The sequence below is a fragment of the Euleptes europaea genome, chromosome 1, assembly GCF_029931775.1.
Source record: "Euleptes europaea isolate rEulEur1 chromosome 1, rEulEur1.hap1, whole genome shotgun sequence".
Lineage (NCBI taxonomy): Eukaryota > Metazoa > Chordata > Lepidosauria > Squamata > Sphaerodactylidae > Euleptes > Euleptes europaea.
In genome coordinates this window covers 127,654,152-127,668,624 of record NC_079312.1, presented here as the reverse complement: position 1 = coordinate 127,668,624, position 14,473 = coordinate 127,654,152, and the positions used below count along the sequence as shown (strand labels likewise).

At 44.0% G+C, this 14,473-nt stretch overlaps 1 protein-coding gene across 1 annotated transcript in view; it reads left to right on the top strand.

Moving 5' to 3' along the window:
* LLGL2 (LLGL scribble cell polarity complex component 2) overlaps positions 1-12,902 on the top strand; it is a 54,295-nt gene extending 41,393 nt beyond the window's left edge. The window contains exons 15-24 of the mRNA XM_056858934.1: positions 1,926-2,064; positions 2,583-2,733; positions 4,335-4,451; positions 5,705-5,871; positions 6,848-7,109; positions 8,136-8,289; positions 9,584-9,624; positions 10,639-10,686; positions 11,782-11,824; positions 12,833-12,902. Coding sequence (XP_056714912.1) covers positions 1,926-2,064; positions 2,583-2,733; positions 4,335-4,451; positions 5,705-5,871; positions 6,848-7,109; positions 8,136-8,289; positions 9,584-9,624; positions 10,639-10,686; positions 11,782-11,824; positions 12,833-12,902 — 1,192 coding nt within the window. The remainder of the gene's footprint in view (positions 1-1,925; positions 2,065-2,582; positions 2,734-4,334; positions 4,452-5,704; positions 5,872-6,847; positions 7,110-8,135; positions 8,290-9,583; positions 9,625-10,638; positions 10,687-11,781; positions 11,825-12,832) is intronic.
* The last annotated feature ends 1,571 nt before the right edge of the window (positions 12,903-14,473 follow it).

Here is a 14,473-nt window from a genome sequence, read left to right as displayed (position 1 = left end):
TGCTGTGTGTTTAGAGAAGTGTAGGGAGGACAGGTTGATCAGTGGTTTATTAGCCAGGATGACAGAATTCAACTTTCATATTCAAAAGCAGTAAGCCCCTGAATACCAGTGCCGAGGGACAGCAACATGGGGAGGACTGCTTTGTAGTTCTTTGAGGGATATCTTCTTGGCTGCTATGTGAAATAAGTTGCTGTGCTAGAAGGTCCCCTGGTCTGATCTAGCATGGTGGCTCTTATTTTCTTAAGGTTGCCTCCAAACGTTTGTGGCCTACTGTATAAGAACATGAGCAACAAGCTGTAAGAACCAGGGCCAAATCTTAGCTCAGCTAGGAAATTTAGGCAAATGATGGTCCCTTGGATTCAGTCCATTATCTGTGATCATCCCCCCTACTTGAAAAGTGTGTCTGCAGTGTGTGGGTGCTAGTCATCAGATGGAAGGGGAAGGAGGGGTGCAGAGGATACATGTAGGAGAATCTTGCATTTAGGAGGACCTAAAAAAAATTTGTGTTGACTTGAGTATAGCTCAAAAATGATTGGGTTGTCAGTGAGCCCAGAATTTCCTGGAGAGTGCAATGAGTGGTTGAACCCATTGCAGGGAACACAAGGAGCTTTACCTGTGGGTTTTGCTAACATGTACTAGAAAGGTGAGATCCTAAAAATATTGTAACTACCACTACACCCTTACACACACAAATGCACACACCGAGTGCAAATATTATCCAATATAAAGATAACAGTGAAATCTGGAATATCAGTGTTTCCAAAATTCTGTTTTCACTTCTGAAAAGTGTTAAGTTTCCAGCCATTATGGCTGCAGAGAAATCTATAAATCATTTAGTATTTGAAGGCCTCTGAGAGGGCTTCTTGATGTCTGCTAGAATTTTAGACCACACGAACATTCACAAAAACAGATAATCACTGTGTTCAGACATAATGACAAGTTGTAACAAACCAGAAACTGGCGTGATTGTAGCTTGCTGTTGTGTTTGTGCTCTTCCCTTGCTCCTCAGCTTGAAGCAAGAATTATTGGTTTGATCAAACTCCACAGTGACATCTAAAGGCAGGCACCTTGACAAATTGGAGTCTTATGCCACTGAAGATGGATTCTAAACTGGTACTAAGCCAAGGTTTAGAACTCCAGCACTTTTGGACGTTGCTGGGTATTGGTACTCAATCAAATTGGGATTCCTTGCATTACAGTCAAAGGGGTAGGGCTGTAGTTCAGTGGTAGAACATCTGCTTGGCATGCAGAAATTCCTAGGTTCAATCTCTGGTATCTCCAGTTTAAAGGGATAAGGTTGGAGGTGATTGAGACCTCCGCCTGAGGCCCTGGAGAGCTGCTGCCAGCTAGAGTAGGTGATACTGACTTGGACAGACCAATGGTCTGACTCAGTATAAGGCAGCTTCATTCGTTTAAAGAGGAGGGAAGAAGAAGAGTTGGTTTTTATATGCCGACTTTCTCTACCTCTCCCCATAACAGACACCTTGTGAGGTAGGTGAGGCTGAGAGAGTTCTGAGAGAACTGTGACTAGCCCAAGGTCACCTGGCAGGCTTCATGTGGAGGAGTGGGGAATCAAACCCGGTTCTCCACATTAGAGTCCACCTCTTAACCACTACATGCTGGAGGGGTGCATACACGTGCAGCAACAAACCTTATGCCAAATCACAGCTCAATTTCAGTTTGTCCTGATGCCTGAATGCAGCCTTTATATTGTGTTCAAAGTGCATAGGCTTGCAAGATTCTCACTCTGGCTTTTCTTGTGCACAAGCCGTATATTTTGGCATGTTCAAGGCCTGTCAGTGTCCTGTGTTGCCCTACAAAGGCTTCCATGATTTAAAGTGTTGCAAGCTCCCTGTGTATGATCGCTGCTGAACTGACGTTTGATCTGAACATGGGAGCAACCCATTCCGTTGGTTTCATCCTAGGTGCACCCTGCACCCAAGCGACCAGCTGGCTTTGGAGGGCCCTCTTTCCAGGGTGAAATCCTTAAAGAAGTCCCTCCGTCAGTCCTTCCGAAGGATCCGGAGGAGCAGGGTGTCCAACAGAAAGCGGCGAACTGCTGAGGTAAGGCAATACCCTGCTTGGCTTCGCATGCCTAGCAATTTGTTGCTTTGGGAGGAAGATTAATTCACGGCTGTGTCACATCTTGGCCTTGCAGCGCTGATATTGTGCAGGAGGAGGAGATACTAGCCATTGGATATGTCCTTGGAGCAAATTTGTGCTGGCTTCCTTGATTTAGTGCTGGCAAAACGCCTATGTTTTCTTCCAGTGTGTTTTCAGTTGCTTTATATCATAGAGTTATGAAGGAATCTTAGTGAGAAGCAGTATGCAACACTAAAGCATTCTCTTCTTTAAAAGGTTTGTTGGTTTAACCAGGTATCCCAATGTTGAGCATTAAACGCACAGTAAGTGGTTGGCACTGTAGGAGAAAGCTGTCTTTGAAGTTGCTTAACCTTAGTTCTATTCCCAGGCAATATTCATAGTGTATTTTTTTAATAGCTTTATCAGAATATCTGCCGGCTTGAGAGAGGCTAAACTGATGAAGCTTTATTTGCTTGTTTCCTGTTTTGTATTGTGGAAAGGTGCAAGAAGGAATTCCCAGGTATGACCAGGATGCATTACAAGAGATAGAGTTAGCTCCAGTCCAGCGGAAGATTGAAGCACGGTCTGCTGAAGACTCTTTCACTGGTTTTGTTCGCACTTTGTACTTTGCCGACACCTTCTTAAGAGACAGTGAGTGAGACAGGCTTCTTCTCTCTTTTGATTTGCACATGTTCCTGTATTGGATGTTGCGAGAATGGGGGTTTGGTGAGTCAGCTGGGCTCTGTGACCCTCTGCGTGCAGCTCTTGGGCTAATGTAAAGCAGGACCTTGCTGATTCATGCAGAGAAATTCAGTCCAGGCAGGATGGTGCTGCTACAGTCGTCTTGCTTGTGGGCTTCCTGGAGGCACCTGTTTGGCCACTGTGTGAACAGACTGCTGGACTTGAGGGACCTTGGTCTGATCCAGCATGGCTTTTCCTATGTTCTTAACTGTTGTGCCCAAGTTCTGGTGATGTTTTTTTTAAAAGCTGTAGATTCCCAACAGATATCACCAATTATGCTTTAAATTTAGTTTTATGTTTTCCAGATACTGCACTGAAACTCCCTTTTTGTGGGCTAAACCAGGCTTAGCAGATCTGTGAACAGACACCCTATGTTTTTAAAAAGTGTAAATATAAGTTAGGGGGTAGATTCAGGTTGGGGTTACCCTGTCTTCCCCACTCCAGGAGCTGCTACTTGGCCCCAGGGGGATGGAATTTAGGGTTCCACATGGTGCCCGTATCTTTTCCTTTATGGGAAAAGTTAAGGGGAGGTAGAATTAAAAAAAAGCTTGTCTCAGGAAAACTAGAAAGGGTTCAACCTTGCAAACACGTTACAGCTTGATCTGAAGTGTGGCAGCTGTGTTCACAGGTTTCCCGCCATAACTTTGAGCTTGACCCTATGAATGACTTCACACAAGATGAGTTCACAGCATCTGATAAAATAGGTTCAAGTTCTATGGCACAATAAATTGGTTAGTCTTAAAGGTGCCATGGGACTTTTCTTCTCTTGTGTTTGCTGCAGCTAGTAATATACAGCTACCCCAATGAAGTTAAGACAGGCTCAGAATCTCTAGATTTCTGTATTAAACTTTAAATGTGGTCAGATGAGTCCTGTATAAGTGAATGTTTTCTGTTTTACTCTTAAGTGCAGAGTTCTTGATTTGCAGAATGCGTGGAATATTTTGGGTGGTACATGGGAAAGGGGAAGAGAGGGAAAAGAACGGAATAGCTATGCAGATGTTGGCTAACCCCCATTCTTTCTCACTCTCATATTAACCTTGCCACACCCCCTCACCCCACCACTTACCAGCCATTTCCATTATCTTTTATCTTTTCTCACAGCCTTGAAGGCTAGAACTTTGGGTATGTTTATTCAGTGGATATACTGCACATTAAACGGAATTGTTATGGCTATGCAGATTTCTAAAGGTCCTTGTGTTGCATTCTTCAGCCTGATATGTGTACTTTGATGCATAGATGTGTTTGGGACACAAATGTGAAACAAAGAGTCCTTATCTACTTTGCATCACTTGCAGTTATAGATGCCATGTCCCTCTTCGGGGAGGTTTTTGGGGCAGAGCCTGAGGAGGGGGACTTCAATGCCACAGAGTCCAATTGCCAAAGTGAACATTTTCTCCAGTTGAACTGATCTCTGTTGCCTGGAGATCAGTTGTAATAGCGGGAGATCTCCGGTTGGCAACCTTACTTGCAGTACACAAACATGAGAGTTCTGCTCCTGGGTTCTGTTTCAGGTTCTCGGCACTGTCCTTCCTTGTGGGCTGGCACCAACGGCGGCACTGTGTATGCCTTCTCTCTGCGTGTACCTCCAGCCGAGAGAAGAATGGATGAGCCAGTCAAGGCAGAGCAGGGTGAGTGAGCCATGTGTTTCTTTAAATTTAGTTAAATGGCTGTCTCCACAGTTAGGGCACCACATACACACCTTCTATCCTAAAATTCAAAGAATCTAGCCTCTAGCAAAGAGACTGCTCTTGGACCCTTGAGGTGTCTTGTGTACTAAATTTGTGAGTTTCAAAATAACTTTGAAATAGTCCCAAATAGGCTCCGGCAGCTCGTGATGAGGTAAAATAGAGTAAAAAAGAAAACTGTGGGATGACCTATTAACAATACTGCTTCGTGTCGGCCATCTTGGCACTCCCTAAGGGCCCTCGCATGCAAGAGTGTCGAAAGCAATGTGTGTATTCTGTAAGAAATAACCCAAAGGATAATGGCTAGAGCGCTTTACAAGCTCTTGAGTATTGCAAGTACTGCAGTTCCTGACCACTCACGGTAATGCAAATAAAAGTTTCTTTTCAATTTATCTTGTCTCCATCTTTTTATTATTATTTTTTGTCTTACCCAAGGATCTAGGAAATGTTACTCTATAATAGAATGAGTGCCAAGGGGTCAAGAAGATCATCTAACCAAATTTCTGAGACCGAAACTTATGTCTTGAATATCTGTCAGATGTTTACATTCCTGTTTCTGTTCAGAAATTTGAGTGCCTAAGTGCCAAAACACAACGCATAGTTAAATTGTGGAACTCCCTGCCCCAGGATGTGGTGATGGCTGCCAGCTTGGAGGGCTTTAAGAGGGGAGTGGACATATTCATGGAGGAGAGGGGTATTCATAGCTGTTAGTTAGAATGGATACTAGTCATGCTACATGCCTGTTCTCTCTGGTGTCAGAGGAGCATGCCTATTGTTTTGGGTGTGGTGGAACACAGGCAGGATGGTGCTGCTGCACTCGTCTTGTTAGTGGCTTCCTAGAGGCACCTGGTTGGCCACTCTGTGAACAGACTGCTGGACTTGATGGGCCTTGGTCTGATCCTGCAGGGCCTTTCCTATGTTCAAAGTATGTGGGCGAATCCAAAAACAAGTCCCAGATTATTAAATAGCTGTAAAATGTTCCATTAAATGTTTCCACTTCCGGGGCAAGAACTTGCCCTGAGTGCATTAAAATGCTGAGGCAGACTGGAAAATATAAATAAATATATTGACTATTTTGGAATCCAGCAAATCTAGTTAAAGGGGGAAGTGCACATCGTGGAGTGGTTTACTTATCACCATTTTTGGATGAAGCCTTGTATATCTGTGATGTATAATTCTGGCTGCATCATTCACAGCCAAAGAAATCCAGCTCATGCACAGAGCACCTGTTGTGGGGATTCTTGTCCTGGACGGTCGCAGCACTCCTCTCCCAGAGCCCCTGGAAGTAGCGCATGATCTTTCCAAGAGCCCTGATATGCAGGGAAGTCACCAGCTCCTCGTGGTATCTGAAGAACAGTTTAAGGTAAGTGTGGTGTGTGTGCACACGCATATGCATGCACATGCATTTCTATTGGAATGCAGCAGACAAGGAACTTGTAGGAATTCATTTCCTTTTGATAGCCTTAACTGGATCTTGCTTGATGTTGAGTGACATTTCAGTTACGCCCTCTATAGAAAGCTGCCTTTGAAAGTGAGCATCCTTTTAGACTAGGGGAGTTGAAAGGAACATCCTTTTCATAGAATCATAGAGTTGGAAGGGACCACCATGGTTATCTAGTCCAACCCCCTGCACAATGCAGGAAATTCACAACTACCTCCCCCTCACACCCTCGGTGACCCATACTCCACGCCCAGAAGATGCCCAAGATGCCCTCCCTCTCATCATCTGTTTAAGGTCATAGAATCAGCATTGCTGACAGATGGCCATCTAGCCTCTGCTTAAAAACCTCCAGGGAAGGATTGCTTACCACCTCCCGAGAAAGCCTGTTCCCCACTGAGGAACCGCTCTAACTGTTAGAAAATTCTTCCTAATGTCTAGACGGAAACTCTTTTGACTTAATTTCAACCCGTTGGTTCTTTTAGACTAATACAACAGGGATTTTTACCTTCCTCTTCTGTCCACTTCCTTTTTTCCCCCAATGCACATAATCTGATACTCATACTTCACATAACAAAGGGAAAAGTCTGGCTACTTAGTAGATCTTGATTGCAAGCCAGCCTTTTGCCGATACTGCATTATAGCAAGGTGGGTGGTGATTCAAAACTGTGAGAACTGGATATGGTACAATCCCATCCCTGTACTGTAGTTTTGCTGCTTGTGAAGAACTCTGCATCCTGCAGTGAGAGGCGGCAAACCTGAGCCGCTTGCTCACTGCTTGCAGAAATCTGGACTATTCCCTGCTTATGGAAAGAGGCTCCTCCTACGCCCACTTCCTTTCTACATGTGGAAGCTTGTGTTTATGGTGGATGACTATAATGTTGCTTATTTGTGTCGGCAGATTTTCACATTGCCAAAGGTCAGCTCCAAACTGAAGCTCAAGCTGACAGCCTTGGAAGGCTGTCGGGTGCGGAAGGTGACGGTTGCCAACTTTGCCAGCAACAAGGACGAGTACAGTGAGAACGACCTGGCTATCCTGACCAACTTAGGAGACATCCACATCGTTTCCTTGCCTTTACTCAAAATCCAAGTGCGATACTCCTGCATCCGCAAGGAGGATGTGAGCGGCATCGCCTCCTGTGTGTTCACCAGATATGGACAAGGTAACACTATGGTCACCTGCGAGTTCTGCTGCTGTTGTGATTTCTTTGGCAACCTTTCATTCTAATACTTGTGACAATGGCCTCTTTATTGTGCTGTGCACAGTACCTATGAAATTGGAGAAGTGAAGAGCCAGCATGGTGTAGTGGTTATGAGAGGTGGTTTGGAGCGGTGGACTCTGATCTGGAGAACTGGGTTTAATTCCCCACTCCTCCACATGAGCTGCAGAGGCTAATCTGGTGAACTGGATTTGTTTCCCCACTCCTGCACCTGAAGCCAGCTGGGTGACCTTGGGCAAGTCACAGTTCTCTTAGAGCTCTCTCAGCCCCACCTCCCTCACAGGGTGTCTGTTGTGGGGAGGGGAAGGGAAAGTGATTGTAAGCTGGTTTGAGTCTCCCTTAAATGGTAGAGAAAGTCAGCATATAAAAACCAACTCTTCTACTACTACTTTAGTTGGAGAGACTAACATTAAAAATCTGGACCAAGTGATTCAGCTGCTTTTACAACCAACCCAAATTTTGTCTGAAGTAGTTTCTAACAGGATGGCCAGTGTACCTTAGTACTGCTTTCTCTGGAATAGTCCATTTACTTAAAGCCAGCTTTTAAGGAGGATAGGGGCTACATGCCAATATGCCCATCCATGTATAAGCCCCAACAAGAATCAAAGGTTTACAATCCACCCTGGGTATGTTTTAAATCTCTTGTAATAATCCCATGTATTCTCTGTGAAAAGCCAATCTTGAGCTTTAATTCGCTTGTGCAGCGTAAAGCTGTGCAGGTTTACTCTGAAGATAATCTTTTCTTCAAGGGCACTTGCTTCCAAATAAATTTGTGGGTAGCTGAAATGAAAAACGTTCCATTCCATATAGCAAATACGCTTTGAGATGAGCTTCCAAATAAGTGTATAGCTGTATTCTGAGTGGGAAAAATTGAAATATATCTTTTTTAAAACCCACTTCTTCTGCACACTGGTGTTCTGTGTGTGTGCCTGTATGCACAGCTTGCAGTTTTTCCATCTGTCTTTGCAGGGTTCTATCTCATCTCCCCATCAGAGTTCGAGCGGTTTTCCCTTTCCACGAAGTGGCTGGTTGAACCACGCTGTCTGGTAGAAGCACCTGAAAACACTGTCAATAACTACATGCACAACATGTCTGGCGTGGAGAAGGCTTCGAAGAAATCTAAGTACGAATGCTTGCGATGTTCCCAGTGACAACCAGTAGGCCACTGGCACTGAAGGGGTGCTTCCTGGCACTGCCTGGCACAACACTCAGGTTGCCGTCTTGCTCACACTGAACCATGAGAAAGTGGCAGCCAAGGAGCTTCATGCTCACCTTGGGTAGGGATGCGATGTCACTCTATGCAGCGGCCCTACCTGACAGCTGATAGAGTGCCTCTGCTCATCTTGCAACCTGTTTGCAAGGCTGCCCTTGTTTTGTTTAGTCCTGTTACATTATTCTTTTCCAAAAGAGAAGACATTTCAGAAAGGTTCAGTACCATGGCCCCATCTGTAACTTATGCAGAGATTCCTCAGCTTCGCAAGGAAATGCCACAAAACAAAAGCCCTGTGAACCAGGTAGAAAGTGGTCACTTTGTTATGTGTCTTTCCTGTCTGCGATAAAGAATTATCAAAAACTGAGAACACCGTGGCTCTGTTGTTTACTGGGGTGGCAAACCTTTGGGCTGCACTACTGCAGTTGGGGAAAATTGCATTATTGATTGTTCCTCTATACAAAACTAATCTCTCTACATAGCAATAGTATGCAAAGGAGGGGGCTAGGCTAGAACCCTGGTCCCTGATAGGCTATATTTCTGTAAACCATTAATTTGCTTCATATGGAGGAGGGATTTCATCATGTGAATCTATTGTCTCAAGTAGTAAAGGCAAGACACAAGCTTTACCACCTACAGTGCTTGAAAACCAAGCCTATGCTAAAGGGTTCTGTGCATTTTGGGGTATGAAGTTGTTTAAAGGTAACAGGTGTCCTTTGCAGCAGTGCGATGTGAACCTTTGCATAACTTTATAATTTGCCTACATCAGTGTCCAGGTAATTTCTCTAGGTTCTATAGACCAGCCAGGGGGTGAGCTAATTTCTGACTGGTCAAGTCTTGGCGAGGAGCCCCATGGCACAGAGTGGTAAGCTGCAGTTCTGCAGTCCAAGCTCTGCTCATGACCTGAGTTCGATCCCGACGGAAGTCAGTTTCAGGTAGCAAGCTCATAGTTGACTCAGCCTTCCATCCTTCTGAGGTCGGTCAAATGAGTACCCAGCTTGGTGGGGGTAAAGGGAAGATGACTGGGGAAAGCAATGGCAAACCACCCCGTAAACATAGTCTGCTTAGTAAACGTCGGGATGTGACGTCACCCCATGGGTTAGTAATGACCCAGTGCTTGCACTGGGGACCTTTACCTTTTACAAGTCTTGGCAGGAAATCTTCTGTGGTCATTCGTCTCACTGTCTGTTCTTCCTGTCTTCTACAGCAGAGAATCAGGACGGAGCTCTAGTGAACAAGACGGAGATGGTAAGCAAGACACAAATGCCCAAAGTTAAATTACTGCTTAGTGTCCTGCATTTTGCATATTTAAAAAGAGGGAGATGGATGTAAATGCAGGTGATTCCATCACTGTCTGGCTACTTCTCCGTGATGGTTTTGCTCCATCTTGTCATCCAAACCAAAGTGTGGGGGGGATAGAGGGGGGGTTGAGCATCCATATACAATGTCCCTGATCGTCTACTTTCCATGTCCCCCCCCCCCCCACTTTCCTGCAGTCTTTTCCAAACTAAGCTTGGTGTGATCTTTTTGGAAAGATTGCAGTCAAAGTGTGTATGTATGTCGGGTGGGTGCTTCATTCCCACTGTGAGTGCCTCTGCATTTGCAGCGGGAATGAGACCACAGAGAATAATGACTATGTGGTGGTAGGCTCAGTGAACTAGACAACTTGGGTCAGTGCCAGCAATCTTGGCGTGAATAAATCAGATGGCAGCCCTATGGCTCAGGGCAACATTGTGCAACTACTAACATTGGCTCTAAATTTTAATAGTACAATGTGTCAAGTAGTGTGTTTTGTAAATACAATTTTGGGCACGCTAGGTCGCATGAAGAGAGCTCCTACCAGTTTAACTGGCTGTACTTCTCAGGTGACTGAATGCTGAGACAAGCCTTGAAATGAGCGTTTTAAAAAAGTTGATATCCTTGTCATTGCTAAGGCTTTTAGTTTGGCTGTTAGCTTCCTTAACTACAGCAACCTACAAAAACGTTTATGGAAAGCTGGCCTTCTGTTGCTCAGAGGCGCTGGAGAGAAGAATACTCAGTAAGACTAAATGAGGGCTGTTATCCAACAGCCTGCATCATGACCTTCAATCCTTTTCATGGATAAGGGACTGTCAAAATGGGAGTAACCGGAGTAGCTTTTAACAGAGATAAGCTTAACCTATTTTTCTTCTCGGGTAGATAAGCTGGAATGACTGTTTGGCTTCTGAGTTTTTTATGTTGCACTATGGGAATTTGCCTCTAACTCTACATTTTCTTTTTCAGAGAGGAAGTCTGGGAAGTTGATGGAACATGCCTTGCTCAATGACGAGAGTAAGGAAGACATTATTTCCTTTGTGTGGGGACAGGCTTTATTTAGGGATTGGCCTGAAATGGTTGGCTTGGTTCCAAGCCATTTTTTTCATAGAATCATAAAGCTGGAAGGGACCACCAGGGTCATCTAGTCCAACTCCCTGCGCAGTGCAGGAAATTCACAACTACCTCCCCCCCCCACACCCCCAGTGACCCCTACTCCATGCTCAGAAGATGGCCAAGATTCCCCCCCTCTCATGATCTTCACTCCAATAGCTTGTAATAACATATAAGTGGGTGTCCACATGACTTCAACTGGATGGGGGAGGAATTCTGTTGGTTTACCTTAAAGGGAGTTGCCAGTAATGCAATTCAAGGGACAAATATTTGATCACTTTGAGCAGAGCTTCCTGTTGGCATCTTTTTCAGTGCCTAGGTAGCATCAGTCTCCAGCAGCATCTGTTCAGTGATACTGCTGTGCTTGAAAGAAATGTGTGTTTTTAATGGCTTGTGTTTTATAATGTGGTTTTAATTGTAAGCCGCCTCTAGCCGGGCTCAGGGTGGCTTCCAACAGCAATACACTATAAAAATATACAAGTTAAAAACACAATTAAAACTGTAAATCCCAATTTGCTTAAAAGATGGCATTCTGGTTACAATCTACTAATATACTAAAAAGAAATTAAGAAGGGAATACATTCAAAACATAATTAGCGTGGCAAAAAAATCCCTTGTTAAGGGTAAAATCTTTGACCTTTGCCAAGGATCCATAAAGCAAAAATCTATAAACAAATGGGCCAGGACCTCAGTCAGCAAAACAGACAACCAAACTACTTTAAAATAGTGTATTAACAACATTGGATGCTGAAATATAAAAGGGTGTTATCATCAAATATAATCTCAACTGCAAATTCAGTAACAATATCAGATATAAATCAGATATTAATTTAACACCACCACAGGTAGATACTCTGAAGACACACCAAACTTGTAGAAAAGCTTGCAGGAACCTTAGAAACCATGAGGTTCCGGTAGTTTTCAAACCAACAATACCGGAGCCTGTTGCAGGCCTGCATTTGTTTCTCGTGACCACTTTATTTTTTGTCGTTCATTTAGAAGTTCTGAAGGAAATCCAGAGCACTCTGGAAGGCGGAAGAGGGTGAGTGCACCTTGCAACCGAGGCTTCTGATTTCCCTGTTGGTATCTGTTCAAATGACAGAAGGGAGAAGGCACAGAGAAGATCTCTGAAAGCAGCGTTTTAGCAGACATGGATTGCCCAACAGTGCTTGTTCTTCAGGGGTTTTCCTTGGCATGTTCTCAAACTTAATCTCATGAGGGGGGAACACTCTCCCCTGTTTTTTTTTGTTTTTTTTTTGCAAAGGTCTCTTCACCCAGCTTGGGTTTGAGAGGCATGCTATCCCAATCTAGTGAATAGTGAATATTTAAACAGGTAAAGAAATCCTTGGTGTTCAGAGACCAGGAAAAAATGTGCCTATTCAGCAATGATGAAAACTCACCTGGAGGAAAGAAAAACTGGGCTAGGAGGGCATAGAGGGGAATATGACGTTCTCGCCATTTTTGCGGCACTGGATCGTCAGTTCTTATTTCACAAAAGGGATTCTGATTCAGTGATCCTATAGTTATATGAAATATTGGTTGTAATTCATGGTTATCTCCTCTAGGGAAGAACTTTGCTATTGGACAAGGCAATGGTACACGTGGATAGAAAGGCATCAACTATCTGCCACATCATGACTTTAGATCACGATGGGTAGCCGTGTTAGTCTGTCTGTATCAGTAGAAAAAAAGCAAGAGTCCAGTAGCACCTTAAAGGCGAACAAAATTTCTGGCAGGGTATGCGCTTTCATGAGTCACAGCTCACTTCAGATATAGCTAGAATGTGAGTATTAAGTAGAGAATTCAGACACCCAATGGCAATAGCATATACATGACAATAGCAGGCAAATTACATTAGCAGGCATGATTGGATTAGGTGTGATATGCAGAGGGGTAGTAGGTGTGGGGAAATCAGTATTGGTAATGAGACAGGAATCCCAGGCCTCTATTATTCAATCGAGGAGAATGCATTGTCTGGAGCTTCATTATTAGTTGTAATTCAGCAGACATCCTGAATTTGTTAGGGTAACTCGTTTTGTTTTCTCTGTAGGAGCTATGGTGACAGAATTTCAAGGAAAATCCAGTTAGGACACAGACTAAGTAATGGAGGAGGTAAGTGAACATACCTCAGTATTCATGTCTGTGCATTCTAACATGCAACCTGAGAGTGTGCTCTCAGGCCAAATCCCAGGCTATGATCACCTCCAAAAAAAGACCACTCTTCACTGTAACTTCTCAAAGTATTGATTAGGCTTTTGGACAAGCAGCTATAGGGATGAACACCACCTCGTAAGTGCAAACTGTGTGTCCTTGTTTTATAGTAATGGACTTCAGAGCAAACATTACTCCACTAGGAATAATGTGATTCATTGTAAGATGTAATTTCCAGATTTTGTGGCTACTCTAGGGCTGTTATGGTGCACTTGTTCCAGCATCTAGGTGAGCTGGAGCACTTGTGTCGTTTGTGAGGGAGAAATAGGCATGTGTCTGAAGGCCGCTGGGGGAAGCGTGCAGTTTTTTTTGGATGCTTCACATGAAAAAACAGCCTAATGAAGAGCTGCTGGGGAAAGACAGGCACACTGAAATGGGGGCGGCTGCCTGCTGACAATCTAGTCACTTTGCCATTTGGGTGGCTAAATATACATACCACAAAACAGTTCCAAGAAAAACAATGTTGGCTCAACTTCAGCTGGGAGGCTGTTTCGCTACCTTAATGCAACCCTGTTATGCTTCCTGAGATAACAGCTGCCAATAAGGCTTTTTAGAGTTTTTTCGGGCCTCTTCACTGCTGCCAAAAAGATCTGGTACAGAGCCAAAAGGAAGATTTTATCCCCATTTTCCTCCCATGTTCTGCAGTTCTCTTTTAAAGGCAGGCTACATCTGGGAATCCAGCCAGAGTTCAATATATCCCTAATACAGCCAAATAAATATTCTGCCTTCTGGCTGACCTAATTGAACTTGCTATTACTCAGCATCCTTGTGGCAAATTTCCCCACCCCCAATCTGTATCATCAAGTCAAACTTACTCTGAAAGTTTGGGGGTTATCATATAGGAGGTTCCTCTGGTGGTAGCCACCAAAAACTTTAGAGCAGCTACATTTGTGGAAATGTATACAATGGCCCAGATCTGTGCTAGGGGCTCCTGGGTGGTAGCAAAGCTAATTCATAGAGTTGGAAGGGACCGCCAGGGTCATCTAATCCAACCCCCTGCACAATGCAGGAATGTTCCCAATCATCATCATCATCCTTTTACTGGCATAAAAACACAACTCAAAAGGTTACAAAAGGAATAGAAATATTAACAGGTGCCCGTTATAATATGGTTAATAGGGGGTTACATCGAGAAATACTGTTAGTTAATGCCATCTAATTAGCTGTTTGGCGGGCTTTTAAAACAAACTTTAAAAACTGTGCCACCATCTCCAGTATTTGGGGTGAACGATTTTTCAATAAATAGCAAATGTTAAGAGAGTCTGAGACATTCAGTCTGTTTACCAGCAGGGGGCTTAGTAGTTCATTACGAGATTCTGTATAGAAAATGCAATAAAACGTGAGCAGTGTTGTTCCCAGTCTGCTGACGGCATGAAACAACGGTGTGATTTTCTCTTCCTAGCAGAATGATTGTGTTCTGGTGGTGTCACTGTGACGTCTGGCGTTTTGGGAAGAGTGCCATAACACTACTGCCTGCCAT